Source organism: Molothrus aeneus, chromosome 2, assembly GCF_037042795.1.
Source record: "Molothrus aeneus isolate 106 chromosome 2, BPBGC_Maene_1.0, whole genome shotgun sequence".
NCBI lineage: Eukaryota > Metazoa > Chordata > Aves > Passeriformes > Icteridae > Molothrus > Molothrus aeneus.
In genome coordinates, this window is record NC_089647.1 from 101,533,009 (window position 1) to 101,545,945 (window position 12,937).

At 38.5% G+C, this 12,937-nt stretch overlaps 1 protein-coding gene across 1 annotated transcript in view; it reads right to left on the reverse strand.

The window, feature by feature from the left end:
- Positions 1-12,937, reverse strand: part of MAP3K15 (mitogen-activated protein kinase kinase kinase 15) — an 80,529-nt gene that overhangs the window by 7,543 nt on the left and 60,049 nt on the right. The window contains exons 15-20 of the mRNA XM_066571646.1: positions 10,088-10,221; positions 9,347-9,474; positions 7,511-7,641; positions 7,117-7,222; positions 4,596-4,753; positions 1,267-1,450 (exon numbers count right to left, since the gene is read on the reverse strand). Of these exons, the coding sequence (XP_066427743.1) occupies positions 1,267-1,450; positions 4,596-4,753; positions 7,117-7,222; positions 7,511-7,641; positions 9,347-9,474; positions 10,088-10,221 (841 nt within the window). The remainder of the gene's footprint in view (positions 1-1,266; positions 1,451-4,595; positions 4,754-7,116; positions 7,223-7,510; positions 7,642-9,346; positions 9,475-10,087; positions 10,222-12,937) is intronic.

Sequence of the window (12,937 nt, forward strand, 5' to 3'; positions counted from 1 at the left end):
AGAGACCACTCTATTACGTGCCCTCCTCACCTTTAATGGGCATCAAATTGCCCTCTCCATACCTGAGATATCTGCCTCACACACACGTGCCCCTGCCCTTAGCAAGGACCCTCCCTCTCAGCACTGGCTTGAAGGAAATCTCCTCTCCTTTTCCAAATAATCTTAAAAGTAAGAAAAATTAAAAACAAAACGAAACAAAAAACCAAACCAACCCAGAGGTTGAGAGTTTACTGTAATCCTGATTGCCAGTTTGCAGCTGTATGGCAGAAAAGGTAAAGAAGCTCTCTCAACCCAAGGTGAACATACCCATGGAGCTAAAACATGACAAAAGCTTTTGATGCTTGTCACTACAAATTCTTGGAGGTGAGGGAAGGAAGAGAGCTAGAAGTTGAAAGTTGTTCAGAAAGTTCTGAAATACTCCATGGCACATGACTGGTGTTCAGATGGCTGAGGTTAAACAGTCACAGAAATGAAACAATGCATGTCACCTCATGAAACCTGGTGCAAGGCATCTCAGTAGGACAGAAAATTGAGAGCTGCTGTCCCAAGAGAAAGGGCTGAAAAATAGGAAGAACTTCAATTTGCATTGGGATTGCGTGTGTGTGTGCAGATAGGTGAAAGAAGCAGCAAGACCAATGGCTTTCCCTGTTTTGAAACAGACAGTTCCTTCATATGATTTATTTGGCAGGTCTATATTAAGCTTCCTTATCTTATCACTGAGAAATGGCTGATATATTTGGGGGGGAGGGAAGAAGAATCATGCAATGCAGATAAAACAAAACAACCCATTAGACAGCTACTTCAGCACCTTTGTGCCAAATTTCAATGTTATATATCAAATTTGAGAATGCTGACCCAAACACCTTATAGACCTACATTTTCAGGTGTCAAACTCTATGAAATTCAGATCTCTGAAGTGTATATAATTGCAAATCTAAAATGCAGAACTGGTTTGGAAAGTCTTTGTCAAATGTCACTCTTCTAATTTTAATTTACTACAAATGAGGCATTTATTTCTGAGGAGAGGAAAAATTACCTTGGGAGGTTTTAGCAAGCAAAATACAAAATAAGCAAGGCCCTTCATTTTCTGGGAATTATTAAATTTAAATATGTATAATCAAAAATCACGGACATTTTTAATAGCTGAGTTCCTGCTGTTTCCTGGCACAATAAATGTCCTTTGCCAAAGAAAGTTCTTAATGATTCCAATCTTTTATATAACACTTAATGATGATGTTGACTTGGATTTGGCTGATAATTCCTTACCTGAAGGCTTGAATGCAATTTTGCTTTTCTTGCCCTTGTTCACTTGCTTCAGGAAAGAATCTCTGAGCAAATCAGATGCTGTAACACGTTTACTAGGATCAGGTTCAAAACAGAGCAAAATGAAGGCCTTTGTTTCAGCAGACACTGATTCTGGAATTTCAGGATGAATCTTAAACATCCCAACCTGCAAGTAAAACACAAATACTAATTATTTTTATGAAACAACTTCAAGCAGACCACGGGCCAAAGCTCTTATAATACAGTTGCTCACACTTCTCCTGACTCTTGGAGTGATCCAGGGCCCACGTAAAGCAGTGGAGTGACAACAAGGTTCTAATCCTGTTTTATTTCATGGCCAAACATAGTGTAAATATCCATGTGATATTACATAAATGTCAAGCTATGGATGTATATAACCAAGATTGCTTTCAGGCAATCTTGGTATCTGGGCATTATTGACACCAAGTGCTTCAAATACTCCTCCTCTGATCAGCCACTAACCCCTCCAGCTATTGCACAGGTTTCCCATCACCCCTGCTCAGAGCTGTGTCCCTCAGTTGCTGACTCCTCTAGCACATTCATGCCCAAGAACAGCAATAATTTCCTCCTCTATCACCAACAGCTTGGAGTTACACCTTTTCTGCTCCTGCCATTGACAAATTTCCTTGCACAAATAAGCCCGCTGACCTTGCCAGACCTTGTCACCATCCCCCCTCCCAGGCCAGATGTCTTCCCAAGTCTTTCAGTGTTATTTAATTAAAATTCACATGATGTCCAAAGCTTTAGCAAGATCCTTGTTAATCCATTCTTTAAGTAATGACTCTTATTTTAAGTCATTACTTAAATGAGTCTCTTTCAAGACTCTGTCTTTAAGTAATGAAAAATGTGCTTCTACAGGTTGCTCCCCAGTGATTTTTCCAGCTCCTTGCTGCCTTTTTATTCTTTAATGTCAATCTGGCAGAACTGTTTGGAAGCCAGAGCTGTATAACCTTTGTGCACTGAATGCACATGTCTGGAGAGATTATGGTTTGTAGTCTCAGCATCTTTACACAAAACACATCCTGGAGAACAAGCACAAAGGTAGTGTCCACAAGGGACACAGCAGCCCAGCAGTGAAGTGCCATCTGCTTTCACATAATCTCATTACAGAGCTGCATTAACTGTGGCACTATTAAGTGCTCACAATACTGGTTCAGCTTGAATACAAGCTGAAGGGAAAAATGCTGAGCAGTCCTGCTCCTGTTTGAATGACAGTGCAGTAATAAAATGCTCACAGGGCTTTAAGGCCTTCCAGACCATGACCTGAGCACATTCAAGACTCAGCGTCACAAACTGGCAGCACTCTGGTGCCAGGTTTCACTCTTGTGCACTAAGAAAAAATCGAGGAAAATTTTAAACCAGGGCCAAGAAGTCTGAAAGCAAGTCTCTGATCTTGTCTTAATCTCTGTTGCTCAGGGGGACTAAGTTTTGTCACAACCACCTGCAAATTCTATGGTAACACTAGTGTACTTGGTCTCCACTGAATGCCATTTGTTTGCACTCTTTTCACACAGACACAGATGCACACATTCTGTGCTCACAGAATAAATACCTCACAGTGCACACCCAGCCAGGACATAGCCAGTTCTTGGTTTACTAGCCCCTTTTCTCTACTTTGCCCAACTCTTTGGTCATTTGCAATTTTTAAAGTGACTACACAGGGAGACTTAAACCTTCCCTCTCCTCACCTGCCCTAAGCACAACAGAGCATTCATGTGTGGAGGTGGGGACCTCAAAAGTTCAATATTCCAAGTTTTCCAGACTTCTTTTTACATGTTTGCCCAGCCAGCCTGTTTCAAATCCAGTTTCCAGCTTGCTTACTTGCATTACACAGAAAAAGAAAACATGGTTTGTAACCTATGGTGCCTAGCAAGACACAATTTCAAACAGGTCCCAGCAGAGGCAAGAAACAGGAAACAAAACCAAATGTCTGCCTGTAGTACATTAATGCAGTCTGCAGTAAGAATGCTAAAAACTTCCATTGAACAGTGCTGAAAATAAGATGTGCAACTCACTGAGCAGTCACAACTACATGCCAGGTATGTAAGATTAAAAGGCATCTGCCAACAGAATTGTATCTGACATTTACAGTGATGTGGAAAACAGTCTCTTTCCATGGCTCCCTTAGTGCACCAAATCATGTTCACCAGGCAGCTTCTTTTGAGGTATGCCACAAGTTGACAGCTCCAAGGTGACCTATTATACCACTAAAATAAGTGTATGAAATCCCATAATCATCCCTTTTGTGCCTTTTAGCAGTGGTTCATGGGACAACTCATAGGCCTAGTAGGATGTGTGACATGACATGTCATGCTGAACTGCAGCCCAGCTTTCTGTACCTATTGATAAAGACTTGATTCTGCCACCATGGTTGCATTAATGATGATACTAAGCTCACATAGTGGCTTTCAACAAGATACATGAAAAAATTACAGCATTGGTAATTTAAAGCAGTTTGCTGAATTATGGATGGGATATTTTCCCCACTATAAGAATGAGAATTCTCAAGCATAACTGAAAAATTTAGTGCTTTACGAAAGATCTACTGCAAGCCAATGGAAGAACCAAAAATTTTCAGTCTACTTATTTGAAACATCATAGTTGTTACACTCCAGTTAGTTACAGAGATAGAACAAGTAACTTTTAAAAAACTTTTATTATCAAAACTATCTGAAGGATTCTCAAGTGTTAATTTTTGCATTTGAAAACAGATACACAGGGAAACAATGTAACAGAGAAAACAGCTAACTGAGGAGGAAGCTATGACCTGAAGGACTTGGAATGCAAAATACAGAGTAATTTACTCCTTTAATACATGTGGGAGAGCTAATCCCCTGCCCTTTTCCACCACATCTTCCTGCATCCCTGTTGCAGAGACTGGGCCTTTAAAACATTTTCCTTTGGGAAGGAGGCTTACAAAAATTACCTAAAGAAGCAGAAATAACTTGTTTGTCATTATTGGGGAGACTGGTTACAAGAAGGAAATCATAAGCCAAGAGCAGGAGATGAAAAAAGTAACACAGGGGATATTAGTTTTCATAAGCCTTCACTCATTTTTCAGATTGCTGCTCTGAGTCATGACCTATTTCCAGCACAAAAATAACTGATCACCCCCTAGAGCAACACAGCTTAGAGAAGGGAAGGATCTCTCAGCAAGAGTTAAAAACACAGGTCAGACTATGGCTTTGTGCAAAACAACCCATGTAAGACAATGTTATTATCAATTAATATTATGAAATTAAGCTATAATTGACAATTCATCAACTCCAAAGCAAAAAAGCTGTATTTACTTTAAACATTGCAGCTTGAGGCTCCCCTAGTTCATGAAAAGGAGGTTTGCCTGTTGCCATCTCAATAATGGTACAGCCCAGGGACCAGATGTCAGCAGGAGCACCATATCCTCGTGGTCCTTTATCAATGATTTCTGGAGCCATGTACTGCAAGGTTCCTGGTCAGGACAAAAAGAGCTGTCAAGTGTACATTCTTCATTCTTATTAAGGAGGATTAACACTCAGCAAGCCAAAAATTGTGAAATGCAACCTGTATAGCCAAATACCTTATCTCCCATATCAGCACTGAAAACTAAAAAAAACTTATGTTATAGCATCTTTTTAAAAAACTCTCTTTTTGCCCGTCCTTTCTAACACAAGGTTTCAAATGCTGAAAGTCTATACACCACATAATCCAATAGCTTCCCCAGAAAATAAAATTATATGAAATTTTTGCAGACACCAACTTTTAAACATTATGCATGTAAGAGATGGCAAAATCTGAGAAGTGACAGCCTTCATGGGAATAATTCTCCATATTTTACCCCAATAATGAGAACACTAGTGACAGGGAATTTCAAACAGTTTGAAAAAAGTCTAGTTTTGCAAATACAGGGATATAACTAAAGCAACTCATCATATTTAGTCTAGAATTCCAGGATGCCTTGGATGCGCTTGGGATTATCTTAGGTTAGCAAAAAAAAAAAAAAAAAACAAAAAAACTCAAAAAACCAACTAAACAAAAATCCAACCCAACAAACCAACTGGTTAGAATTTCTGAAGTTATACAGATTGGCAAAATAAGATCCTGCTTGTAGACAACCTGAGTGTAATACAAGTAATAATACTGATAAAGAACAGTACATTGAAAAATTAAATAAAATATGGTCAATTTGGTATCACTGTTATTGAACCATTCCCTAACACAACTAATGAGGTCTTTAGAAGAGTCCACACCACCACCAGCAGAAACCTCTGTAAGCTCAGACTGTTTTGAACACCACAGTTCTTTCTCCACCTGAATTTCTATCAGCTCTTTTGTAACATCTTTAAATTGAATTATTTTTCTTCTTAGGAATGCAATAAAACTATACTGCCATAGAGCTGTGAACCATCAAGTAATGGACATATGGTGAAGATACAAGGGTATCATATGCTCATTGAATGTGACTGCTGCAGAATGGAAGTTCAAGCCACAGCTTTGCCCTCAGGCTGTGTGCACTGAATGGAGGGATGTCATGTTTAAACCATCAGAAATCTTGATCTTCAAACCACGTGATTTTATTACATAATGCCTAAAATCTAGGGTTTATGTACTGCATTACAGAACAAAACAAATTTCTTGAGACCTTTTAAGGTCCACTGGGGTATAGCTACTTGCTTACTGATTTAAATCCAAAATGATAACTTTAAGCATTTATTCATACGGCAAATTACATCTCAAAGGCACAAACAGGGCTGAAAATTTGCAAGAGAAGAAAGAAGAAGGGCACAAGGAAAGAGCTACCTCCTTTTATTACAGTATGGTGACTTTTCTTAAGATATCATTTCTCCATATATCATCCCTACTGACAATCAGTTGCTAAAAAAGTCACTGAGGAGCATGCAAAATACAGGCAAAGAGAATGATAATGAGTAATAATGAGATAATAAGTAAAAATAACTGAGAAAGGTAAGTTAGTTCAGAACCTTAATTTTATTTGCACGGCTTGCTTTGTAAGAAAGCTGGAGGAGTTGCAGACATACCATCAGAGAGGTAAAGGGAAGTCTTGATTTTCACTTAAGTGAAGTTTGTTATCTCTTGTCTTCCACTCTGAAGCTGTCCATGACCAGTGGCTTTGTCTGTGTACCATTTACTTAAACTGCAGGCAAGTAAGAGGCTTGTGCTATCAGCCTTTGGATAAGGCCATATAACAAGCCAAACCACGTTACCCACATCCACTGATCACAGAAACTATGTGACCACGTATTCTTTTTTTAATGTGGAGTTTCCCCTCTTGCTCAGCAATTTTTGTTTTCCCTGAATATTACAAGTCTTTAAAATGTTGTTGTATTGAAAGCTGTTCTGTAACACATCAGCCTAAAATTTTCCTGTAAACTTCTTTTTATTGTTAGCCAGTTGGTTGGGTTTTATAATTAATACCTCAAAACTGAAAGTGTTCATAAGTTTGAGTTTGGTTTTCTGCACTTTTAAACCTACATCTAGAAAGCGTGCAAGTTTAAGTTACTAATACCAAGATTATTAGATTAAAAAGTTGCTAAATTCAAGTGTTTCCAGATCTAATTACAACAATCAATTGCTACTTAAGGAACACCTTAAAGAAAAACTTTTACCCCCAAAAAGTAAAATGGAATAGAGTTAAATTTAAAAAAAAAAATCAATAAAGCTATCAAGCCTATGTTTATGGTGATCACACTCTCATTTACTCTGCTCTGCAAACAGAGACCCAACAGCGTTTTCTTCACTAAGCCAAAGAGCCTCTTGGCTCGAATGCTAAAGCTGTCATGAAAACCCTTATACACCCTGCCAAATTAATCTTACCTGTAAAGGTTTCAGTGCATGGATTGATTCCTGCCAGCCGTTTGGAAGTACCAAAATCTGATATCTTCACCACGCCACTGTAGGTGTTCACCAGAACATTGTCCCCCTATGGTTTGGGTAGGAGAGGGAAGGAGGAGAGGGAGGCAGCAAACAGGGAGGGGGAGACAAAAGTACAGATTCTTAATCTCAATACTCCTTCAAGTTTGCACTTATCTTTGTGATACACCTTTCTACAAAGCAATATCCCCAGAGCACCAGGAGAAGGACGTGGTTTATGCCTTCCTTTTGTTTTCAGCTTCCATGAAATCCTAAGTAAAAATCCTACTTCAGATTAAAGCAAAACTAACTGAAGATAAAAAGCAAATCAAACAAGACACACAAAAGAAAAAGTTACCTTTATATCTCTGTGTACAATCTGGTTCTCATGGAGATACTTGAGGCCTTCCAGAATCTGCTTGGTGTAAAATTTAATTGTAGGTTCTTTCATTGGGCCCCACTTAGATCTTAAGAGAGCAGAGAGGCTGCCTACAGGAGTTTAAGAAGAAAGTGTATCAAGATAGCAAATTCCCCAAATGAACATGAAACATGTAAGTCTGGACAAGGCCTTTGCTCAACATCCTAATAATAAAGGAAAAGCAGTACCCATGATTAAGCCAAATTCTTGCTAGATCACTCATAGCAAATAATTTGCTGCTGCTCTGGACTGATTATTGTTTATTTGCCAGGTCAGACTCTACTCCCACAACAAGAATAAATGTTCTGACAGAGCTGGATCCATCCCCCTCACTTCACTGTAACAAATGATGAGACTACAACTAGCAGCCATGTAGCCCATAATGAAACAAGGACTAAAGGTAACACTCTACCATGTTCTACATTCATGAACCACAGGTATGGGCAAAGACAAGCTGATTTTCCTGAGGAAGGGAGGGTAGAATCTATATCAGAGAGAGCCTCCTCTTTACAAATATGGCATCAACTTCTGGCAATATTCAGAGACAGGAAAGAAAGCTCCTGAAAAAAACCCTGAATGGATATTCAGAGTAGGAGATGGGCCATCTACACATCCCCAATTCTAATAAAACTAATCTTTAAAGAACACAAATATTTAAATCATGGGGCAAAATAAAGAACAGTTTTACTTATTCAGCATAAAATAAACTAAGTACAGTAGGTCTACTTAAGGCCAGAAAAATTCTGGCTTTCTAAAGTAAAGTTTCCTCAAAGTATCTCATATAATCTGAATAGCTGGTTCCTTTTTAAGACTGGCTACAGAGTTTAAAATATCTAAATTGGTTCAGTAATATCTTGCCATTAGCAACTAATCACAGCCCACTTTACTGTGCATATATGAACAGGAAACAACACCAGCTGACACTGTGAACAAGTGTGGGAAAACAAGTGGAAGTGTTGGTATAATTTCATCACATCTGCATGAGTCACGCAGGTCAAAGTGTCTCAGCTGTTAGGTGAGAAGGTCACAAACATTCAAAAACGAAGTAGTTTTCCTACATCCCTAAATGCCTTGGATGCATTTAATTACACTTTGAATGTTTGTCTGGACCTTTCTTAGAAAATCTGAACCTTTCCCCCCATTTTTCTTATTTCTGTTTTTACTTTGCAAATTAAAATAATGCAAAATCTAACACTTATTCTGACATATCCTTGACACTGAAGAGTAAATGGCAAAATGGAGATGGAAACAAGGTACAGAGGTTACAAAGAGATTTCACATCCTCTTCCTCCAGCAGAGAAGGCTCGAGGAGTGAAACTGGAAATTATGAGCAAGGAACACATCTCACTTTAATCTCTAATCTACCTAGGGAATAGCAGTCCTTTGTACACAGCAGTTAACAAACAGTACTTAATTGTTCTATCAGTGCTACTGCTCAAAGAGAAACTGAAAGCTCCAGTCATCATTCAGACACTTGAGCCCAATGGACTATACAGCTCTAACTCCACTATTTTTTAACACATGAGTATTTGAAACCAAATACTTTTAATCACTTCTCTCTGGGTTTAGCATCATTATAGAAAGGGGAGAGGGTACTAGGACCTGTACTCTTCAAATTTACTCTTTCTATGAGAAAAAGGACTTATCCAGTTAACGTCCCAACAGAAAAGCCATACAGAGTGCACAAACACATTAAGTGCTTATCTATTGACTTTCAGTAGGCTTGGAGTACCAAATGCTTTTACTTTGGCAGGCCAAACTCAGCATGATACAAACCTCCTGGCACCTGCTCCATAAAAATCTTAATGTACCCATTTTCTGAAACAGATCCAAGATACTGGACAATGTTACGATGTTTTAAATATTTGTGCAATGCTATCTCTTCATGAAGAGGTTGAGAATACCTATTAAAAAAAAAAAAACACCAAAACCAAGGATTATTTCATCATGCAGGAAAAGTTCTAGGCTATGCTTAAATGCTAGTTTGACAACAGAATGGATCTTAGGGATACCACTCCAATTCTCAGCAAACATTTTGTCCACAATTTTAAAATGCAGCATCATTCACTGCCTATCCCAAAAAGGTACAGAGACAGACCTCAAAGGAACTCTGGTGAAGAAACATGCCCCCCAAGAATTTATATGTGTATTTTCTGTATCAATACATAGCACTGTCTTTGACTCCAGAGCTCCTCTCATGCTTTTCACCCTCCCCAAAAAGAATACAAATGACATACAACTGCAACCTAAAACCAATGTCTCCTGGAATGTAAGATACACATACAGATTATTAAACTGTCATATTTATGATATGTATCATATATTTTCCCCAAAAATACAATATCTTTACTCTCAAAAAGGTACTTTTGGACAGTAGGAGTAAATATTAATTGAATTTCAGTATACTGGCATTTTATAAACTAACCACACAGAAATACATGCCAAGAAGAGCCAAATTTTCAAAAAACAACTGCATTTTTGTTCACAGCGTGTATATAACAATGAACTAGGTCTTACCTGCTGTCTCTCTCAGGTATTTCTTTGATGGCTATTCGGACCTGGTTGCTAAGGTCTCTTCCAGCATAAACTATTCCATAAGTACCTTTCCCTAGAACTACCCTTTCACCATTCTCATCATAATCATATTCATACTGCAAGCAGAAAAGATAAACAAAGCAGCACAGAAATTGTTATCACTAACATTTGACATTACAGAGAGCCTTAATGCCAGTTTAGCACAGCACAAAGGTGTTGCTGCAGTGCAGCTGGAGGACAGCAGGTTACCCACCAGCCCTGTGCTTTACACAACTTGTAAAATTTCCACCTTACTTGCTTTGTAATACAATCTTCCCTAACCAGCTTTGAGAAAGATGCATTCATCCAAACAGGGAACATACCAATAAAACAAATTCAATGAAACATTGCTGTCAAAAGAACCCATTCATGTATTGTCTCTAAGAACTGCTGACAGAGCCTTCAGAACATCTAAATATATGGAACAAAATATAAAATTTTGAAACCAGTGGTTTAATAAATCGATAAAAGTAACTGAACCATATAGTCACCCCAGGACATCCCCTCTCACAATGAGATTTTTCCAAAGGGCAGAAAAAATGTTCATCTTGTCAACAAATTATTAAATATAATGGTGGTTTCCACTGCTGCTGAAATGTGCTGGGTCATATTTCCAGCTGAACAACTCAATGCTGGTTTACTGACTTCAGTAAAGTTATACTAATTTACACCACATCATATAGTGCCTTGTGACAGAACTCTCCTACTCTAAAGGAGTGAATGATGCTTAATGGAAGTGTACCCCAGACACTATGTAAAACCAAATTTCTTATGGAAGCTGGGTTCAACAGCACATCCATGATTCAAATCAGGGAACTTATAAAGGATGAAAAGAACTAGACAATTTCATAGTCTCAGATATTGTCAGGAGTACACAGATCTCCCCTAGAATCTTCCCACATCCAAGAGGATGTCCCATATGGGAAAACTGCAGGCTATTCTCTGTGGCCTTATGTGATTTCCCTGTTAAAAAAACAAACAGCAAAACTTTTTACAATGGCCATAACTACTGACTTTTCTGTCAATGACTACTTTTTCTGCATTGTCCAATGTAACTCTCTGACACAGAATGCAGCCTTGGAGAATTTCTTTGATGTGCCTTCCCAGTTCACGTCTCAGCTCTGCTGCCGCAGTATCCACACTCCCCCTCTTCACCTCGGCAAAGATGGCAAGTTTCATGCTGCTGTATGGAATGTGCTAAAGGAAACTCGTCTGTCACTTATCCTAACAGCATATTCTGCTCAGTGGAACTAAAGTGGAGCAAGCACAGCTTTAGCACAGCTCCATTTACCACATTTCAGCACTTCACGGTTCACAACATAATCTCGTTACACGATAGGCATAACTGACCCAAAACGCCATATGCAAAAGTTGCCAGGTTCTTTGGTAGGAGCACATCCAGCTTTCACAGCTATCATATGACATAAAACTGTGCAAAAAAAAAGACAGCAGTCACATTGCAGAATTTAGGATTGACAGCAACCCCATCTGCAACATACTGGTCCTAAGCCAACCCTTTAATTACCGTGGAGAAATCTATGTTCTCCAGTCTGGCTCCCATGATACATGAAAATTGTTGGTATTTAGAGTTCAGTGCTAGTTAGTAGACAGTTTAATAGACTTGTATATACTTGATGTCACTTTACATTTGCCTCTTCTCATCCCAACAGCTACAAATATTGAATAAACCACTGTTGGTTGCCAAAAATGTGAATAAGTGATCCACTGGCTGTGAAATCCAACCAGTAGGTACAAGTAAACAAGTGTTCATATCTGACCTTCTGTAAGGCAGAGTGTTCTCTAGATTATCCAACTGGGGTAGAGCAGGTATTCTTAAAGTGATAGGAACTTCTTATCAATATATGGAAGTGAATACCCCAAGGCTGAAGGAACTGCAACATTCACACTCCTTCAAAATACTTGCTAGCTGTAAAATTAGACTGCAGTTTATACATAAAATATACAACTCCTAAAGACAACATGCTCTTAAGGATTCTGACTGAAATTAGATTTTCTTGCCCCAGACTTTGCAGGAGGTTATTTCTTCCTCTTCCCCAGATATAAACAATTTTTATTAACAGTAAGAACTGTTTTCTCTGTATTAGTAGAGCCCATCAAGACCACATAAAGCTGCATTCTCATCATTGTCACTTCTTAAATGCAAAATCTCAAGCTGCAGAAAGGCATTAAGTGTCTTTCTTCATTTACACACTAAACTAATTATTTCTCCCCTTCAGAAGTCTTGATTTCTGTTTCACTGTCATAAACTAAGACAATAAGTACAAGGTGACAACTGTCAAAACTTCAAGATAGGTAGTATGATATAAAGATTTAAAATTAATTTCTGTAGTCACATCTCCATGTGTCATTCATTCATGCAGGATTGCTTCCTGCTATGCATTGTCAAGTGATTTTTTCAGTTTAGTTTTTAAAAGGCTCAAGCCATGATGAGCTCACATCCTCTGAGAGACTGTTACACAGCTGAACAGACTGTGTTGTATGGAGATAGCCCTGCTATTAGCTGAGTGCATAATTATGTAATATAAAGATCTGCAGCTATGGTTAATACCCTGTCTGTACCAAGGCAGAGCCCTGAAGCTGTGTCAGGACCACAGATGGATGTATTAAACTGGGCTTAACAGATGTGCAGATTTGTCCTTTCCGCTCGAGGAAAGAATTCTGTGGCCAAACAAACCCCAGTGCAAAAACTCATCTTTCCCACTTTATGAAACTATATTTAGCAAGTACAGCAGAGAGTTCTATATTTTCTTTTTTGTCCCCTGAAGTCTCAAG